Raw genomic sequence first — 12,775 nt, 5'->3', positions numbered from 1 at the left:
ACAGATGTTGTTAGGTGGTGAGACTAATGAACATTTCAGGTTTAGAGAGAACTGTCTAGCCCAGCAAAGCATTTCAAGCAGTTTCAAGGCATGTTCAACCCAACCTCGGAACACACCAGGGGCCACATGAAAGGCCTATTCTGCTTACTCCCTGGTTACCTACTTAGTTCCTAAGCCACCTGATTAATTTTCCATCTTGTTCCTTGTTCTGTCTCGCTTAATTTTCCTGGGTCCAACCACATTGCTTATTCCATAGTTAGGCTCTTACATTCCACTTAAGAATGATATACATGCTTGTATCTCCTGGGCATACTCCCAGCTGGACCTAAATCCTGACTCATCAATGAACTGTGTAATGTTCTTTCCAGCCTCACGTGGGAAGCTGGGCTAGCTCAGAGTAGACCTTCCCACCTATCCTGTCCTTTCTAGCTGATAGGACCCATTGGCAATATGGTCTGGTAAATGAATTACTGGACTGGAGACAAGCATCCTAGGCTCACACCCAGCTTCTCTACCTATTCTGTGACCTTGGACAAGTAATCTCTCTGCTCTGAATCTGAGTTCTGTCCTCTATAGGATGGGAATAACCACATCTATCTTGCAGGGGGGACTATTAAGTGAGAGAACATGTGAAAACAGTGTCATGTCAGATATAGAGCAAATGAATTTCCTTCCATTTTTCCTTGGTTATTGATGAAAATTTCTAGAGTTGTGGTCTATCTTACCCCAACTCTCCATAGTTTTGTTCCATGAAAACTTTGGAAGCATTTGAAATTTAGTTCAAATTTGTTAACTTGCTAGAGTATCATCAACGTGTGCCTTAAGTTCATTTTGCAGTTCACGCTACCATCTTGAAACAAAATGTCAGCGAGTATATCTCTCAAAGGTGTCCATAATCTGTATTATTAGTGGACACCAATGAAATATAATAGCATATAGAGGGTGTGCAGGTTTCTGAGTACCCAGAGTGAAGCCTCCAGTTCACAGTTCACAGAACTCCTAGTGCCATAATTTACAGAGTTCAGGGATGAACCATATTATTACCTATGTTCATTTTCTTTGTTTCTGATCAGAATTTAAGTCATTTGCTTTTGTCAAGTAGCAGTGGCTCATGCCTGTAATCCCAGCACTTTGGGAGGCCTAGGTGGGTGGATCACCTGAGGTCAGGAGTTCAAGACCAGCCTGGCCAACACGGTGAAACCCCATCTCTACCAAAAATACAAAAATTAGCTGGGTGTGGTAGTGCATGTCTGTAGTCCCAGCTACTCGGGAGGCTGAGGTATGAGAATCACTTGAAGTGGGAGGCAGAGGTTGCAGTGAGCCTAGATAGTGCCACTGCACTCCAGCCTGGGCTACAGAGTGAGGCTCCATCTCAAAAATAAATAAATAAATAAATAAAACATAGGAAACCATGGAAGAAATAAGAAGGACACTAGTATACCCCAAGGTAGGCTCAGCGTGAGACACTGAGGTAAGGCACCTAACTAGATTATCAGGTTTAATCCTCCCAACCCCATAATGTAGGTATTAGAAACCTAATTTTATGAATTAGATAACTGAGGCTAAAGAATGCATCTAAGGTACCACAGCCAGTAACCAGAACACATCCCGGGGTCTGCCTGACTCCCAGCCCGTGCTCGTTACACTCCACAGGTGTGAGTGAATCCTGCAATTTACAGAGTTTTGAGCTAAGGTAAAGATCAACAGCAGGGATGTGTACTGTAACTACAAAGATGAGCATACCGTATGCCAATTTTCTCCCAGAGTCTGATGGCCTTGATTCCTGCTTCTTCCCCTGTTGCCTTTTACAAGAACACCCTCATACCAGCACAACCCTCTACAGCACGGGCTCTCTACGGTGTGTGTGTGAAGGGGGAAGGGTGCATGTCAGAAGCGGCTGGAGGAGCATTCAGATCCCCTTCACAATCACCACAGCAGCTAAACATGTTCTCTCCTCATCTTCTTGGGGAGGTTCTGTTAGCAGGGGAAGGCCCAAAGTCCAAAGTGTGAATGTCCTTTTAAAAAGCACAGCTAGGACACCTTTCTGGAAGCCAAACGTCTCTATCCTCCTATTAATACAACGAGACGGGCTGACACTCAGTCAGCAGGCTGAACACCAGAGCCTTACTGCCCCTTCTCAGTGACCCACACCGACCTACCATAGATGGATCAGTGAAATCCACAAATAATTTGAAAGCCATTCCATCTAATCATGGCCGTCTCCTTTAGAAGTAAACTTTTCACTGGCGACGCTAACAAATAGCAAAATTAACTGATTTGAATTTTACCATCTCATCCTTCTTCCCACTGCTAGTAGAGATAGCAATCAACAGAGAAATGGCCAAGGAGAAGCAAGCGAGAAAAGGAACAAAAGGCCTAAATACACACCAAAGACATTAACATGCCCTTTAATAATTACTATTAGCCCTTTAAATTAGTCAATTAATCAATCAGTAACTAATCAACTAGCTCTTTAATAATTAAGGATTGAGCACTGGTTGTTGATTAAAGGAAATATGTGTGTTTGCTTTAAAAAAAAAAAAAAACTTTAGAATGCCCACGTAAAGTCACTGTTAAACTGGTTCTAACAATAGGGGGTACTGGATTCAATGCTGTATTCAGTGGTTTGAGCTACCCTGACCCTGTCTGGACAAAGCTACCCAAAGAGGCTGTTCCTCTCCCGCATACCGACTGGCATGCCAATCCCATAGCCCTTGGTGTCCAGCAGGCCCCCAATCTGAGTGAGGTTGCAGTTTCGCTGCCGATAGTACTCGTTCATGGTGGATTCCAGGAGGAAGGCGTAGTTGGAATTCAACACCCTGGCGATTCCCTCCTCTGTGCTCTTCACGAACACGCTGGGCTGCTTGGAATACATGTAATTCCACATGCGTTGGTAGGTCTGGTAGCGGGAATTCTGGGAAAAGAACAAAAGGAAGCAGGATTGGGAAAAGAGGAAGGAAACGTTGGCTTAAAAAGAGAGGGAATCAAAGTGCACTTAAGATGCCGGCCCTTCTGCTTCTCCACCCGCTGATCACAGTCAAGAACCTTTTCCCTTTCTGTCTCTCAACACAAGATGTTCACTGTCACTGTGTAATGGCAGAGGAGGGAGTTGTGCCTTTGACACCTTGTATAAAAAGATGAGGAAGCAACAGCGCACTAAGGTCCTGATTTGGTCATTGGTTTTGCCTCATCTACCCTCAAGAGCTCTTCTACTGCCAACCTCCATTTTCCGGTAGAACTGAAATTCTGGCTGGGTACCTTCATTGTCCCTCAATTTGGGGCAGTGAACTTAGGTTCATTTAGGACTATACAGAGATACCCTTTGAAGAAGCAGTTTCCTATTTTCCATCCACCCTAAACCAATTGATCAATCACATATCCAATGCTGGCTGCTGTTTTACAAATAATAACAAGTCAGAGAACTCTGGGGGTCTATCCAAACTCTGTGTTTGCATGATGACTTCACTGTTCTCTGTGCCAGTAGGCACGGAGACTTGCCTGGAAAACAGAAAGCTGAAGGCATTGGACTTGTTTCATGGGAAAATGAACTTCTTGGATATTAGGTTGGTTAGACACCTTTTAACCCCAGGGGAAACCTGCTTTCCAAGAGAGCTTGAGGCATATGAAAACCACTATTCCATCTGGTCTGGCTGTCAGTCTTGGCGATCAATCAGTTTGCTTGACAGCGAACACATCGCTGTGGCAGGGCTTTCTCCTGAGCCTTGCAAGGGAAACTCAAAGAAGCCAACAGGGTCCCTATCTGATACCTATCAAGTCTGGAATCAGTGAAGCCAGTTCATCTTAAGCTGGTGTTCCTCAAACTTCAGTCATTCATGTATGAATCTTGCTCTGTCTAAATACTACCTATACGATTTAAATCACTTTAAAAATGTAAATGTATGCATTAACCCCATTCTATGCAGTAATATAAATAAAACTACAGGTTTGATTCACTGCATATATATACTTTTTTTCTAATGGCCATTAATATAAACATGAAACTATGGCAACTAAAAAACAGTTCCACCACATCAGACCTAAAATCATCTCAAGTACCACCACTCTGGCACCGGCTGATATTAACGCAAAGTTCTTTTGGGACCTCATTCCAGGTGTATTTTGTGGAGCAGCAGATAAATGAGCCCCATGTGGACCTCCAAACTATATGTTCAAAAGAGATAATGAGATGAGGAGAGATGTTTTTATCTCCAGCAGAGAAACATCTCAACTTTATTCTGCCCAATTCCCGATGCTGGTGAGCAACCAAATGGGGTTTACTTGGAAGAAGGTCATGCTGGAGCCTCCGTGAATTGTGCCATATTCAATGGCGGTCTGGTCAGCCAGGTCATCCACTGACTCAATGGGCACATCCATGCGCTGCACGGTCAGGAAGGCTGCCAGGTTGGCCGTGTAGGATGAGATGATGATCAGCGTGAATGCCCACCTATGTAGGAAAAGACGAGGAAGTCATCATTGCCTGGGCACTCCCTGGAGTCTTGGCCCCTGACCCCAGTCCTGCTGTGACACGGGAGAGACCAGGCATCTTTCTTATGAAAGAGCTTTCAGCTTAGTAGGGGAAGAGAAAGGAGGCAGGGCATATGATGTCAACAGAAATGAATCGCGTTTGTGAGCACTGCCTGGAAGAAGACAGTTGATTTGTTTTTCTTATTTCCTAAAGGAGATGATTATTGGGTTATTATTCAAAAGAGGTGTAGTCCATGCACATGAGACAGTTTTGGAGACTGTGAGAAATGAGCTAGTGAATGAGCTGCGGGTGCCAGCTCCAAGGGCTCTGTTCAGAGCTAGAGCAGGAGGGCTTCCTCACCTCCTCGTGCTGAAGCCAACCTTCAAATGTGCATCGCCAGGCAGTGAGCAGCTACCACGAGCTACATCCACTATCTCACTTAATCCCTAGAGCTCACGGAAGCAAAATTCTTATCCCAATTTTACAGGTGAGTAAATTGAGGCTCAGAGAAGTGAAGCAACCTGCCAAGTAACACAGTGATACATTCTTTGTTTTTTTTTTTGAGATGGAGTCTTGCTCTGTTGCCAGGCTGGAGTGCAGTGGCACGATCTCTGCTCTCTGCAACCTCCACCTCGTGGATTCAAGTGATTCTCCTGCCTCGGCCTCCTGAGTAGCTGAAACTATAGGCATGCACCACCATGCCCAGCAAATTTTTGTATTCTTAGTAGAGACGGGGTTTCACTGTGTTGGCCAGGATGGTCTCTATCTCTTGACCTTGTGATCCACCCGCCTTGGCCTCCCAAAGTGCTGGGATTACAGGCGTGAGCCACCACACCTGGCCGATAAATTCTTTTTTTTTTTGGAGACAGGGTCTTGCTCTGTCATCCAGGCTGGAATGCAGTGGCTTAATCAGGGCTCAATGCAACCTAGAACTCCCGGGCTCAAGTGGTCTTCCTGCCTCAGCTTCCCCAGGTACTGGGATTATAGGTGTGAGCCCCTGTGCCAGCTGATAAATTTGTATTTTAAAACCAGTTCTGTAAATTGTAACAACAGAACATCTCTAATAAAGACTACCTGGCGAAAAGCACCTTTGAACTGCTGAAAGGCTGGAATTAGAAAATACTCTTACAATGGTCATGCTATTTCAAATTAGAAGATTGTTTTACTGAGTAGACAGAACTCATTTAAAATTAGAATAATTTTGCAGCTCAGGCAGCATATATGCTAAGTCCATTAAAAACTGTGTGTTCATTTTGGTAGGTTAAACAAGCCTTCTCCCATCTGGTCAACAGTATGGATCTACATCCCAATCCCAAGGGGCTCAAAGATAGATCTAAGCACAGTTTGGGATGGAGAATCACAAATTCTGAATCAGTGGAGCCTGAGTTCATGGGGCTTTATCCATCATAGAGACACTGACGATGAATGCATAGTGATTAACACACAGAACTTGGCAACTTGCCGCTGCTGGGTAGATTTTCAAGAGCAGCAGGTCCCATTGCCCCTTTTGCCATTGTGACCAAGAACACTTGCTGGCTGCCTCCCCAGGAGTGAAGCAACAGGGGCATCCTCTGACTCGATGGGCATGTCTACATGGCAGACCACCGCGAGCGAACTGGGTTTTGGTTCTAGCTGTGTTCCACTGTGAGAACATGGGGGAAAACCACTCGCCTTCTCTGAGCTCATTTACTTGTCTAATAAATATATGGGGATAATCATGCCTGCTCTGCCTATTGCTGGAGAGTTGTGAGATAAAATGAAGTAATATGTCATGAGTGATCAGCAATCTGTAAAGGACTAGAGGGATGTGAGATATAGAGAAATGTATAGAGAGACCATCAGACTGAATATGGGATGAAAATCACCTGGCTGCCTCCTTCTGCCTTCCCTATCTGTGACCTGTAAGTAGCAGGTATCCCTCCATGCCCAAGGTCTGCTTTCCCTGCTCCTGCCTCAGCTCTTCTGCCCTATCGGAAGGTGCTCTCATGACCATCCCTAAACCGAGACCTGGGGCGGGCAGTCCCCAGGAGGAAGCCAGCACTCTGCAGCTGCTTAGCTGTGGTGGTGTGTGCTGGGGGTTAATGAGCCCTGGGTGTGGACATGACTTCGGAGTTGGCTACACTCTGGCTACACCCCAGGTGGCTATTTAGGCCATTGGTCACAAGGAAACTGGTCAGAGGGCACAAGCGGCTCAGTGCAAACCCATCGGCTCTGCTGAGAAAGGGAATGATGCCCGCTTCCGGAGGGGTCAGTGAAGCCTCGCTCCTGTGTCAAAGGGCATTTTCAGTTGTCAAACTGGCATTCTCTCCAGCGACATGGTGTTTTCTATCACGTGCTCTGGGTGAGGAGGCCGAGGTAGGCCACGATGGCCCTGTCTTCTGACCTCCCACTCCTCCATGGAACGGACCAAACCGAGGCCCTGATTTAAGAACTAGGAACTGTTAGTGTGCTGGGAGAGAAGCGCAGTGACCACCTGGAGTCGGGGCTGGCACAGGCCTGTCACGGTGGCTTGCATTTGCGCTGAGCCCCTTCTCACACAGCTCTGGAACAGTGACCAAGCCACCTGGGGCCAGCCATTTAAAGCAACGCTGAGTCCTCCCCTCAGGGCAGGGCAACCTGCAGGATGGCTGGGTCCTGGAGGAGGGATTTCCTGGGGTAAGGGTAGAGCTGACAAGCGGATGAAGTGGGCAATGGGGTTCTAGCTGCATCCATCTGTGGGAGCAGGCACTCTCCAGAAGGAAAAGCCCCAGGGAGAAGCAGATCGGCATCCCCAGATGCTCCTCTCCCAGGGCTTCTGCCCAGGTTCCCGGATGTTGTGGGTGGGACTTCCGTGACTCTCCTTGCTGAGATCGTCCATCCCTCTTCCTGGAGACCTGAGCTCCTGTTCTCCATGGTGATCCATTCAGTGACTTCTCCAAACTATCTGGTAACAGGCGAGCATCTCGCCCAGGTTTAAGTCGTGCTACATTTGTTGTTTATCAGGGATAATGGAAACCCCAGACAGGAAGGCATGGCTATCTCAGCTGCGTTTTCACCTGCCTAACAGCCCAGTGGCTCCTCCCGTAATTCCGTCCAGACCACCCACTCTGGGCACCAGTACTCAAGGGTGGAAACATCACCTTTCCTTTTCCTTTGGCTAAACAGGCTGAGAAGGAAGGGAGAGAACCAAGGTCGTAAGTCCTGTACGCTATGACAGCCAAACCCATAGCAGATTTTTAAGAGAGGATCAAAAAGTTGTGTTCTGCAAACTTGCCTCTCTAGGCTATATATATATATACACACACACACACATTTGTTTTGTCTTTCCTTTGCCCCCATAATGGTCTAATAACAATGATCAGTCCATATGTTTACGTAGCACTTTCAAGTTTTCAAAGAGCTTTCCCACACATTGAATCATTTGCTCAACTCTGAACGACAAGAGTTGCGTTTTCCCACACCTGCTGAGGTGAACAGGCCAGCAAGCCCCCAGAGCCAGGGGCAGAGACACAAAGCCTCAGAAGGCTGGTAGAGGGGGTGTGATGTAGCAGCCAGGCTGGCTTCCTCCTGCAGGGACTTCCTGCCAGCAGGCTTATATTTGCATAAATCTGCATATGCCTTCTCAAACCTCAGGTCATTTTCAGGTCAGGAAGTTACCATTGCTTTGCTGAAATTCATCAAGGCTGTTTTGTCACCTCCTCTCCCTTCCTTCCTTGGCTCCCCTCTGCATCCAGACCCCAGAGAGTGAGCAAGGGGAAGGGGACCAGATGGCACAGAGCAGGCCCCATCCATTGCCCCAAGCTTCTGAGCTGGCAGAAAGCACTCGGCTTCCTGCGTGAGTCTGCTGTAAGAGGCAGAGGCTCTGGGGCTCTAGAGGCTAGAGCCGGCTTATCAGAGGGCCCCTTTTGTGTCCCCACCCCACCTGGCCTGGTTCACCTCTGCCTGGGGCCTTACCAGACGCCACTGACACAGCGGGTGGATAAGGCGCGAGGGGCGATGGTGGAGCCCTGCTGCATGAACCCCCCGACCGGAAACCAGAGGCTGTTGCCCAGGGAGTACTGGTTCACCAGGAGGTTGCACCGGCCCTGGGCACATGGGTGTGGGCTGTACCACTCGTAGGGCGTCAACCTGTGGGAGAAAAGGAACATACACTAGTGCCACGGAGGCGGGGTGTGAAGGGACACGGGCAGGCTCTCCTGGCTGGTCTCACCTCTGAGACCGGCCTGTGGCCTTGGGCAAGCCACTTCCCTTTGGAGTTTCGCAACCAAAAAAAAAAAAAGTGGGTTGAACTGGGTTAATGGTTCTCAAAGTTTTTTTTAATCAAAGAGACATTTTTACCCCCAATAAATTCTGATGTGGAACTCCAAAATACAAAATAGAGGATGGCCAGGTCCGGTGGCTCATGCCTGTAATCCCAGCACTTTGGGAGGCGGAGGCGGGAGGATTGCTTGAGTCCAGGGGTTCGAGACCAGCCTGGGCAACACAGTGAAAACCCGTCTCTACTAAAAAATACAAAAAAATTAGCCAGGTGTGGTGGTGTGTGCCTGTAATCCTAGCTACTCAAGAGGATGAGGTGGGAGAATCACTTGAGTCCGGGAGGTAAAGGCTGCAGTGAGCCAAGATCCCACCACTGTACTCCAGCCTGGACAAATAGAGTGAGACCCTGTCTCAAAAAAAAAAAAAAAAAAAGATGAAGTGGAGCCCCTGAGGCTAGGAGTGTCAAGAGGTGGACAGCCTGGGAAGCCGCTTGTTCTGTCACTGCCAGTGACAGGGTGATGAGAGAGATACTAGTGTCCCTTAGAACCACGGTTTGAAGACCCTCAGCCTACAGCAGTGGCCCTCCAGCCTTAGCCTACCTCAGAACCACCAAGCCGGTGTGCTGACACAGATGGCTGGGCCCAGCCTCAATGCTTCTGCACTGGTAAGTCTGGGGTGAGGCCTAAGAATTCCCAAGTTTCCAGATGATGCTGGTGCCACCGGGCCAGTGTCCACACTGAGAGCCACTGGCCTGGATGGTGTCTAAAGCCAGGCTCTCCCTGTCTGTGTTTCAGACCTCCCCAGACGCTTTCAAAAAAAAAAAAAAGAATGCTGCTGCTTGAGTTCCACTCCCAAAGATTCTGGTTTCATTGGCTCAGGTGGGGCCTGGACATCAGTGTTTGTTTAAAGCTCCCCAGTGAGTGTAATGCACGCATGGGGCTGAGAAGGGCTGCTCTAAGCTCTGTGCCTTGGGGTGAGGCAGGGACACTCCCCTGCTTTCCCTCTCAGCCTCACCACTGGCGTCTCTCTGAATGGCCCCTCTGATGCCCAGAATGCCTGCTCTTCCCCTGCCCGCCAGGGAGATGCTTGCAGCCCCGGCCCATCTTGCACGCAAAGCCTTCCAGCTCTGACGAGAGAAATTGTATGCACAGGTGTGCACCCCCCAGGAGGGCGGGGTGCTGTGTGCTCGGTGTTATCTTCACACTGCTCTTTCCCATCCTGCACTCGGCCTGAGGTGCACTTAGTGTTCCCACTGTCGCTGCCTCCCATTTCCATCCGCACCTCTCCTTCCTGAGTACAACACAAACGTCTCAGCGTTGGTCCTTTGACCTGTGAGATGTGCTCTGTCCCTCTGTGTGGGTCCCGAGGAGCTGGCTGGCACTCTGGTGCTCCACTTTGTTGGCTCCCAAGCCTACGGACCATTGGTGGGATCTGCAGAACTTCAAAGATACAGATTCTCAGGCCCTTCCCCTAGAGATTCTGAGCTCATGGGACCTGGGAATTCAAATGTCTAAAAGCTCCCTACAGGACTCTGAAGATCAGCTCTCTTGGGAATGGCTACCTAAGAGCTGTTGTTTTCAGACATTTTTTTTCCCTGTAAAATCTTACCCGAAGTACAATATATAAGAAATAAAAGTAGAGCTGGTCTGGATGAGGAGGAGTTGGGGACCCAGGGCTCTGGCTGCCCAGCCTCTTGTCATTCCACCCCCAAAGGCTCTGGTTGCTCCCAGGAGCCTTTGCAGTCCACAGAACCATGTTTGAAAATCACTACCTTAAGACAGAATACCCTAGACTCCAGTATTGTGTGTGTGTGCGTGTGTGTGTGTGTGTGTAGTGAGAGAGAGAGGCCGTATGGTTAGCCCTTTAGCACATTTTCTGTTAACCTTTCTGTGATGCTAGATGCTGGAGGGTGTGTGTTTGGATGTGGAGGGGAGAGAGGAGGGGCAGTGTACCACCACAGGGCTGGTTGAAAGCTCTAGGCTGCTGTGGGTATGCTGAAGCAGGCTTGTATGTATCTGCTCTCCAAACCCCAAGACTTTTCAGGGCCCTTGAGGTGACCTGAGTGTTGTGGCATGCCACACGCAAGGGCTCACATCCAAGGGGCAAGTGTGAATTACAGAGCAGTGGCACCAGGGCTCATGAAGACAGCCTCCTAACATGGCAGCAGTGTGGCAAAGTGGAGAGGGGAGGTGTCAGACAGCGTGCTAGCTCCCCGTCTTGCAGGCCGTCACTGACAGCAGATACTCAACAGTGGCCATGCCTACAGGCCCGAGAGGGGTTGGTGGTGCCCAAGCAGCAAACTGTGCCAGTTTGAAAATGACCAGGTTGTCAGCAAGGCCTGTCTTTTTTTGGCTGCATCTTGTGGGCCCCAAAGACCTTCCTGATCTTGGGGACCTTGGTCTCCACTAGAAGAGGTATGTGCAGACAGGTTGATGCAACCCTTCGCTGGCAGTCTGGGAAGTGCCCTCAGGGGTTAGGTAGCCCGTGGTTCCCTAGGGCTCACCATGCGGCAGCTCCATCCCCGAGTGCCCCCATCAATCCAGTGAATGAACGTGCCCTAGGGGAAGACCCCACCCACCCCACAGAGATGGGATGTGCACTCTAACACTGTCTGCCCTCCCACTGTGGCCTGGAGGCAAAGGTAACAACTGAAGAGACACCTGCAAACCAGAGCCACGGACAGATTCCAGAAGCTCCTCCTGAGTAGTTCTCTGCTCCCACATAACAGCCCTTTGTGAGCCTCCACTGCAGTAAGTGGAGGGTTAGCAGCACCAGGGACCTGAGTGAGTGGCCTGGGAGCCACCAGGGCTCATCCCACTTCTGGAGGGTTAAGCTGGCTCTCCTGCAGCTCAGGCTGGCCCAACAGCCTGTGGCCTGGAGCGAAACTACCTTTTCTGTGCACAGTCTTGGGAGGCCACAGCCTCGGGCTGCTCCTCGGGTTTTTCCATAGGGCCAGGGCAGCCCCTGGTTTCCTGGGGATAGGGCAGGGCTTATTCTCCCCACTCCCTGGTCTGGCCCATGCGTCTCAACTCCGCACTTCTTGAAAACGCCTCTCTCCATCCCGTCTCCTTGCCGCCCGCCACCAGCCTCCATGGTTCCCATTCGACAAGGCAGCTGTGTTTTCAGAGGCAGACCCAGGCTGTCTGCAGAGAAAGCCTTCTCCCTGGCCTGCTCCACTGCAGCCCCCAGTGCCCCCAGTCCGGATTTGCACGCTCTGTTTCTTGTCATTCGGCACTTTGTGGCAGATCCTTTGTGGCAATGACTGATGCCAGGGCAGCCAAATGCACAGTGCTTAATGAGAGTCATCTTCCTGCCAACCCCACCCCTCCTCTCTTCCCAGGGCTCCTACACAAGCAAGGGGCTTAGGTGGGGGTCTGGGGAGAAGTGGGAGGGGACAGGAGGCAGAGGTGCAGAAGCCAAGCCACCTGTCTGCGTCGTGCACAGTGGGGAATGTTTGGATGGGCAGCATGAGGTCGACAGCTGGGCAGAGAGCATTTCAGGCCCCCAGTCCTTCTCCTGTCCCTCTAGTTTGGCACCAAGATCTTCCCAACTCCTCCTTCCCTTCTCCTCCTCCCCACCCCCTCCCCATGCAGTTCCCAGAGGTGGACACGAGGTGGCGGTGTAAGGACAGGGAAGGGAAGAGGAGAGTACCGAGCCACCAGGAAGAGGACACAGCTGACGGCCAGATAGGCTAGGAGCATGAAGAGCCAGACGCCCGGAGAAAATGGGTCCAGGAAGGAGAAATAGCCGGGTTTGCGTCCCTGGAAATGGAGAGAAAAACAAGATTCACCGCACACATTCAGTCAACATGACCTTGGGGCAGGCAGGGCGGGGCAGAGGAGGTAGTGAGTGTGGGTCTGGCCCCAGTTCCCATTTCTCTGGGTTCTGGGTGATTGGTTTAAATGACACCGGGAATGAGGGTGTTGCCGGGCTGCGCAAATGACACGACCCAGCCCTGACCTCAGCAGGTGACACAGAACAGCAGCAGGGGCCATGCCACTTCCTGGGGTGAGGCAGGCTTTGTGCTGGCAAAGAGGAACAACCCTCAGTGCCCCGAAGTACCACCCTGTGTCC

At 50.0% G+C, this 12,775-nt stretch overlaps 1 protein-coding gene across 6 annotated transcripts in view; it reads right to left on the bottom strand.

The window, feature by feature from the left end:
• GRIK4 (glutamate ionotropic receptor kainate type subunit 4) overlaps positions 1-12,775 on the bottom strand; it is a 476,087-nt gene that overhangs the window by 21,568 nt on the left and 441,744 nt on the right. For 5 of the 6 annotated variants that reach the window (XM_016919844.4, XM_016919845.4, XM_016919848.4 and 2 more), the window contains 4 exons: positions 12,353-12,462; positions 8,399-8,572; positions 4,279-4,444; positions 2,689-2,914 (listed from right to left, as the gene is read on the bottom strand). In XM_016919844.4, coding sequence (XP_016775333.1) covers positions 2,689-2,914; positions 4,279-4,444; positions 8,399-8,572; positions 12,353-12,462 — 676 coding nt within the window. The remainder of the gene's footprint in view (positions 1-2,688; positions 2,915-4,278; positions 4,445-8,398; positions 8,573-12,352; positions 12,463-12,775) is intronic. The other variant, XM_016919847.4, reaches the window with a different exon arrangement.

This window comes from Pan troglodytes, chromosome 9 (assembly GCF_028858775.2).
Source record: "Pan troglodytes isolate AG18354 chromosome 9, NHGRI_mPanTro3-v2.0_pri, whole genome shotgun sequence".
NCBI classification, from domain to species: domain Eukaryota; kingdom Metazoa; phylum Chordata; class Mammalia; order Primates; family Hominidae; genus Pan; species Pan troglodytes.
Note: the sequence above shows the minus strand (reverse complement) of the source record. Positions and strands in the feature narration are given on the sequence as shown.